This window comes from Erinaceus europaeus, chromosome 2 (assembly GCF_950295315.1).
Source record: "Erinaceus europaeus chromosome 2, mEriEur2.1, whole genome shotgun sequence".
Lineage (NCBI taxonomy): Eukaryota > Metazoa > Chordata > Mammalia > Eulipotyphla > Erinaceidae > Erinaceus > Erinaceus europaeus.
In genome coordinates this window covers 195,591,120-195,598,825 of record NC_080163.1, presented here as the reverse complement: position 1 = coordinate 195,598,825, position 7,706 = coordinate 195,591,120, and the positions used below count along the sequence as shown (strand labels likewise).

Here is a 7,706-nt window from a genome sequence, read left to right as displayed (position 1 = left end):
CACGCCTGTCCTTGCGCTTAACGCCATGTGCGCTTAACCCACTGCGCTACCGCCCCACCCCCTACCTAGATATTTTGTCAGAGAACTGCTCAGCTCTGACCTATGGTGGTGCAGGGAACTGAATCTCCAGGTGCCTCAGGGATGACAGTCTGTTGCATAAGTCCACTTTGCTGTCTCCCTAAACCATTATCAGCTTCAAGACAGGACTCTTGAGGACTCTTGCTTTCCCCAGATCCTTTTTTTTTAAGTCTTTTTTTTTTTTTTTTTTACCAGAGCACTGTTCAGCTCTGGCTTATGGAGGTGCAGGGGATTGAACCTGGGACTTTGGAGCCTCAGGAGTGAGAGTCTCTTTGCATAATGATTATGCTATCTACCCCTGGCCTTTTTAAGTCTTGATTTATAAAATGGAAACACTGACCAGACCATAGGATAAGAGGGGTACAACTCCATACAATTCCCACCACTGGAACTCCATATCCCATCCCCTTCCCTGATAGTTTTCCTATTCTTTAACCCTCTGGGAGCATGGACCCAGGGTTATTACGAGGTGCACAAGGTGTAAGGTCTTGCTTCTGTAATTGCTTCCCCGCTGAACATGGTTGGCAGATCGATCCATATTCCCAGCCTGTCTCTCTCTTTCCCTAGTGGGACAAGGATTCCCCAGTTCCTTTTGAAGATAAATTCTGAGAACCCACTGGTGAGCCAAGGTCCCCTTCTTTCCTGGGCTCACCTAAATTGATGCTATGGCTCAAGGTCCTGGCAAGAAATAGGCTGTCAGTCACTCAAATAGTTTGGTGACAGGATTAGCATAATGATTCCGCATAAGACTTTCATGCTTGAGGCTCTGAGGACCAGGTTTCAACCCCCATATCACCATAAATCAGAGCTGAGCAGTGTTCTGGTAAATAAGTAAAAATAAAAATATAGCCAAGGACAGTTATGTGACTGTGACTGCCTAGGATGTGCAACAGCTAGAGCACTAGATCTGAATGCATGAGGCATCACATTTATCAGAGGGGTGTTCTGGTCCTCCCTCCCTCCCTCCGTCTTTCTCATAAGTAATTCTTTTTGGGGATGGTGAAATAGCTCACTTGCATAGTGCACTGTTTTGCCATGTGGGTGACCCTAGCCCCCATTACATTGAAAAAAGTTTCTATGCTATGTTCTCTCTCTCTCTCTTCTGTCTCTATTAAAAATACCTTAATAACTTTTTTCTTTTTAAAAAAGAGGGAACATTGGTGAGAGAGGATAATGGTTCTGTAAAGTCTTTCACACCTGAGGTTCTGAAGTCCCAGGTTCAATCCCTAGCACCACCAAACTGAGTGGTGCTGTGGTTTAAACAAGAAAAAAGAAAAGAGGGTGCATTAATAAGGGGGTGTTCTGTTGGGATGGGCAGGGTGAAAGAAAGAACCCACAAAGTGTGGGGTGGGGGTACCAAGAGGCTACCCTCAGTGAGAACCAAACCATTAGCACCTTTGGGACAGAAAGTCAGTTTGCAAGGAGCCCTTAGGGAGCTTGATTCTAAATAGAGGAACCAGCACAGGCCAGAGCGGCAAAGGGGCAGGGAGAGGCCCCCAGAAAAAATACTCCCACTTCTCTCCTCCTCCCCTCAGTTTCCGGTCAGTGCCTATAGTTGGCAGGAGTCAACCAGGAGGCAGAGGGCGACCTTGGGGATGCACAGGGCACTCTCTTGGGATTCAAAATAGGGTAGGGCCGACGAGACAGCATAGTGGTGATGCAAGACTCCCATGCCTGAGGCTCCGACGTCCGAGGTTTGATCACCGGCACCACCATAAGCCAAAGTTGAGCAGTGGTCTGGTCAAAACAAAACAAGCAACTAATAGCTAATCAAAAGGAGGTGAAAGGTTGAGTGGTTGTGCCAGGAAGGGGACCATGGAGAAGCAGCAGTACTGCTCCATGCAGGTCTGACAGTGGGCACAAGAGGGCGACAGAGCACGGGGACAACAGCCCGAAGGGATTCTTCAGGAAGGATGCTTCAGCAGTCCCGGGTCCTTAGGGAAGGTTCTGCAGGTACCTTCCCTAAGGGCAGCAGGAAACTGGTCACTGAAGCCTGGAGGTCTTGAGGAGTGAGATGGTTTCTGGGAATACCAGCTAGACAGGAGTTCTCCTGATGGCTGGTGCAGAAAATGGACACCAGGCTGGCTGTGTTTATTTTAGTTGGAGAGTAAATACTTTGCGAATTTAAGACTCTGGGTTCAATTCCTGGCTCTTATCCTGCCGCCCTGGGCCCTCTTGCATGCAAGTTCTGTGTGGTATTGCTGTCTTCCCACTCCTTTGTCTGCTTGCTTACTTATTTACTGAATAGAGACATAAATTGAGAGAGGAGTGGGACTAGATAAGGAGACACCTGCAGCCCTGCTTCGCCACTCCTGAAGCTTTCCCCTCTGCTGGTGGAGACCAAGAGCTTTAACGTGGGTCCTTGTGCACGGTCTGTAATATGTGCAATTAACCAGGTGCGACACAGCCTGCCCATCCCCCTCTACTCCCATTAAAAAAAAATTAATATATTTTTTTTGGGAAAAAATCTTTAGAGATTTACTTATTTGCATGAGAGAGGAGACAGAGAGAGGAAAGCAGAGCATCAATGGCACAGGTGATGCCGGAGTTGAACTCAGAATCTCATGCTTTCACACTTGACACTCTAGCCACTGTAGTTGGCACAGTGGATAAAGCTCTCAAACAGGAGATGCTTGATCCCAGGCATCAGGTGTACAGAGTGATGGCTCTCTAGTCCCTTCTTTCTCTCATTAACTAGTAAACTTCAAAATAAAATAACCTAATTTGGGGCAGGGGAGCTAGCATAGAGGTTATGCAAACAGATTCTCATGCCTGAGGCTCCCAGGTCCCAAGTTCAATTCCTGCACCATAAACCAGATCTAAGCAATGCTCTGAGGAAAAAAAAAATCTAATGTTTACATTTAAATAATAATAAGAAGAAACAGAATACAACTCTGGCACATATGATGCCAGGGATCAGTCAGATCCTCATGAGTGAGGATCCAATGCTTTATTTACCATACCACTTCCCAGGCCATCTGTTTTGTCCTTACATATTTTTTTTAATTATTTTTTATTTTCTCTTTTGTTGCCCTTGTTTTTTATTGTTGTAGTTGTTGATGTTGTCATTGTTAGATAGGACAGAGAGAAATGGAGAGAGGAGGGGAAGACAGAGAGGGGGAGAGAAAGAGAGACACCTGCAGACCTGCTTCACCATTTGTGAAGCGACTCCCCTGCAGGTGGGGGTCGGGGGCTCAAACTGGGATCATTACGCTGGTCCTTGAATTTTGCGCCATGTGCGCTTAAACCGCTGCACTACCGCCCGACTCCCCTTGTCCTTATTTTTAAACAGCACTGCTCAGCTCTGGTTTATGGTGGTGCAGGGGGTTGGACCTGGGATTTTGAAATGTCAGGCATGAGAGACTTTTTTTGCATAACCACTATGCTATCTCTCCCACCCCACTTGTTTTTGTGTGTCCTCTGCTTCGTGCGTGTATTCTGGAATTGATCCTAGGCCATTTTTTCAGACAGAGACAAGAGAAGGTGAGAGATACTCCAACACATTGCCTCAGGGTGTTGTAGGTTTCCGGCATGGCGAAACAAGAGTGCTTTCAAGGAGAGCATTCTTCCATCCCTGAGTTTCTTCTGGTCTAAATGGGAACAAGCTTTGATTGTCACTTGTACCCAAAGAAAACCTAGGGAATAATGGCTGCTGATCACACACTGTAAGGTGTACATGGACCCCCATACACACACACACACACACACACACACACACACACACGATCTGTGGACACACACAGACATAGAGACCCTGACACTTCAGTGCACGTGTCTTTATTTCTGGGTGATATAAAAGAAGGAACTTAAAAAGAAACCACACCAAAGCAAATATTCTCACGACTCCCCCAAAGTAACTTCAACCCTTCCTCCCTCCCTGGGTAAACAGCCTGACAGTCCGCCCTCCCACCCCCATAACTTTCTCTGCTATAGACAAACTCTGGGTATATATTACTCTACTCGGCAATAGACATCTCCCGAAAATAGAACTCCAGCCCCAGCCTCCCCTCAGACCACCCGCCACTGCAGCACGCTGGTATCCTTTCCCCCTGTGGTCAGGGCCATGCTGTCATCCCACAGGAAGGCCACATTTGTCACGTGGCTGCTGTGTCCACCATACTTGTGGCTAAGTGCCTGTGACAGGGAGAGAAGGAAGGCAAAGATCATGTATCTTGTTTATGGCTGAGCCTCCCCTGTACCCAGGTACAAAATAAACTGGATATATATTTTGTGAAATATCAGAGAATGGACCTGTGGCTTTGGACATGCACAACACCAGCACTGTGCCCACTTTTTTTTTTTCAAGTCTCCAGGGTTATTGCTGGGGCTTGGTGCCTGCACTATGAAGCCACTGCTCCTGGAGGCCATCTTTCTTCCATTGGTGTTGCTGTTATTATCGTTGTTGGATAGGACAGAGAGAAATGGAGAGAGGTGGGGAAGGGGAGAGAAAGACAGACACCTGCAGACCTGCTTCATCACCTGTGAAGCGACCCCCCTGAAGGTGGGGAGCCGGGGGCTCCAACCAGGATCCTAGCACTATGCACTATGTGCACTTAACCTGGTGCGCTACCACCCGCCTCCCCTGGTTATGCACACACATGACAGTGTGCAAGGACGTGGGTACAAGCTCCCGGTCCCCACCTGTAGGGGGAAAGCTTCACAAGGGGTGAAGCAGTGCTACAGATATCTCTGTCTCTTTCCCTCTCTACCCTCCTCTCCCCCCTCAATTTCTCTCTCTCTCTCTCTATATATATATATATATCCAATAATTAATTAATTAAAAAAAACTTTAAAAAGAGCTGAATTTTCACTTAAAATGTTAATTTATTATTTGATAGGACAGAACGATTTGATTTCTGGCTGTCTCCATCTAATAAATAAAGATAATAAAAATAACTTAAAAAAGAGATTGAGGGCAGAGGGTAGACAGCATAATAGTTATCTAAACAGACTCTCATGCCTGAGGTTCCAAGTCCCAGATTCAATCCCCCATACCACCATAAGCCAGAGCTGAATAGTACACTGGTTAAAAAAAAAAAAAAAGAGAGAGAGAGAGAAAGAGATTGAGAGAGAGGGAGAGAGATATTGAGAGATAGACACCTCCAGACTTGTCTCACCTCTGATGAAGTGTGCCCTATGCAGGTGAGGCTCGGGACTCAAACTTGGATCCCTGTGCTTGGGAATATGTGTGTGTAACCAGGTCTGCCATCAACCCCCGTCATAAAAAAATATATATATATATTATTTACTTAAATGACAGACAGACACAGAGAGAGACCAGAGCACTGCTCACTCTGGCTTATGGTGGTGCTGGGAACTGAACTCAGGAACTCAGAGCCTCAGACATGAGAGTCCTTTCTATCACCATTATGCTGCCTCTCCAGCCCTTCATTTTTATTCATTTTTTTTTATGATTTTATTTATTAATGAGAAAGATAGGAGAGAGAGAGAGAAAGAACCAGACACTACTCTGGTACATGTGCTGCTGGGGATTGAACTAAGGACGTTATTTTTAAGAGTCCAATGCTTTATCCACTGTGCCACCTCCCAGACCACCACTTTTTATTTTTGTATTGATTTATTTTATTTTAAATTTATTTTAATTTTTTTCTTTTTTTGTTATCTTTTTAAAAATATTTATTTATTCTCTTTTGCTGCCCTTGTTTTATTGTTGTAGTTATTATTGTTGTCGTCATTGTTGGATAGGACAGAGAGAAATGGAGAGAGGAGGGGAAGACAGAGAGGGGGAGAGAAAGACAGACACCTGCAGACCTGCTTCACCACTTGTGAAGTGACTCCCCTGCAGGTGGGGAGCCGGGGGCTCAAACCGGGATCCTTAGACCAGTCCTTGCACTTTGCGCCACCTGTGCTTACCCCATCATGCTACCGCCTGACTCCTTTTTATTATCTTTTTAGTTTTGTTTATTGGTTAGAGACAGCCAGAAATTGAGAGCAAATGGGGACACTGAGAGGGAGAGAGGCAGAGAGACACCTGCAGCACTGCTTCACCACTCATGAAGCTTTCCCCCTACAGGTGAGGACTGAGGCCTGGTGCTCGACCAGGTGTGCCACCACTCGGCCCCCTTATTTGACTTTTTATAGCCGGAATATTGCTCAGTCTGACTTATGGTGGTGCTGGGGAATGAACCTGGGACCTTGGGTGCCTTTTTGCATCACCATTATACTATCCCGCCAGCCTAATACATTTTTTTGTTTTGTTTGTTTGGGTTTGTTGTTGTTGTTTGCCTCTAACGTTCTTACTGGGGCTTGGGCTTGGCACTATGAAACCACTGCTCCTGGTACCAGTTTTTCTACTTTTTTAATGGACAGGACAGAGAAATTGAGAGGGGTGGGGAGAGATATAGGAGAAAGATATACACCTGCAGACCTGTCTCACTGCTTGTGAAGCTTCCGCCACATACGGGACCTTGCATTCAGTACTATGTGCGCTTAACTGGGTACACTGCCCGACCCCATAAATATTTCTTTTCTTTCTTTGCCATCTGGATTATTTCTGGGGCTTAGTGCTAGCACAACAAATCCACCACTCTTGGCAGCCATTTTTTCCATACTTTCTTCTTCTTCTTTTTTTTAATTGGATAGGACAGAGATAAATTGATTTTATCTACTCAGTTCTGGTTTATGGTGGTGCGGGGGATTGAACCTGGGACTTTGGAGCCTCAGGCAGGATTATGCTGTCTATCCCCAGGATAAGTTGATTAAAAAAAATAAATTTATTTATTTATTGGATAGAGACAGGGAGAAATCAAGAGATAAGGGGAAAGATGGAGAGGGACAGAGACAGAGAGCCACCTGCAGCACCACTTCACTGCTCCTGAAAGCATTCCACTGCAGGTGGGGACGAGGTTTAAACCAGGATCCTTATGCAGGTCCTTGCGCTTAGTACCATGTATGCTTAACTGGGTGCGTCACCACCACCAGGCCCCCTTCTCCTCCCAGCCTACCCATGGGGAACTCACTCGAGGTTGACAGCAGGGGTAGCTGAACAGGTGGACTTTGCCAAAGTCATCAGCGGAAGCCAGCAACTTTCCATCATGGGAGCGTGCCACAGCATTGATGTCGGTGCCATCAGCTCCCTCGGACCAGATCCCTGAGGGCAAGATGAGGGGAGGGGGATATGTCAGTTGAGGTGGGGGAACTCCAAAAGGTATAGCCCCAGGTTCCCTCTTGCCTTTCTCTCAACTTGCCAGGGATACTTAGAAGAACCTTTTTTTTTTTTTTTTTGGTCATTGACAAGATAGATTCATCGCTCCAAGATAGATTTTAAAAATAATGTTCTTTTTTTTTTTTCTTATTTCTTTTTTTAATTACCTATTTAGGACAGAGAGAAATGGAGAGAGGAGAAGACAAAGAGGGGGAGAAAAAGATAGACACCCACAGACCTGTCTCACCGCTTGTGAAGCAACACCCCTGCAGGTGGGGAGCAGGGGCTTGAACCATGATCCTTATGCCAGTCCTTGCACTTTGCACCACGTGCACTTAACTCGCTGCGCTACCGCCCGACTCCCAAAAATAATGTTCTTTTAACAAGGGCAACAGAAGGGAATAAATATTTTAAAAAACTTTAAAAAAATAAATAATGTTCTCTTTAAAAATACATATCATCT

General features: G+C 45.8%; 1 protein-coding gene across 5 annotated transcripts in view; it reads right to left on the bottom strand.

The window, feature by feature from the left end:
- Window positions 1–3,839: 3,839 nt before the first annotated feature.
- The window catches only part of EML2 (EMAP like 2), a 37,317-nt gene continuing 33,450 nt past the window's right edge, over window positions 3,840–7,706 (bottom strand). For all 5 annotated transcript variants that reach the window (XM_007532201.3, XM_060186148.1, XM_060186151.1 and 2 more), the window contains 2 exons: window positions 7,059–7,189; window positions 3,840–4,212 (listed from right to left, as the gene is read on the bottom strand). In XM_007532201.3, the coding sequence (XP_007532263.3) occupies window positions 4,087–4,212; window positions 7,059–7,189 (257 nt within the window). In that variant the 3' untranslated portion in view covers window positions 3,840–4,086. The remainder of the gene's footprint in view (window positions 4,213–7,058; window positions 7,190–7,706) is intronic.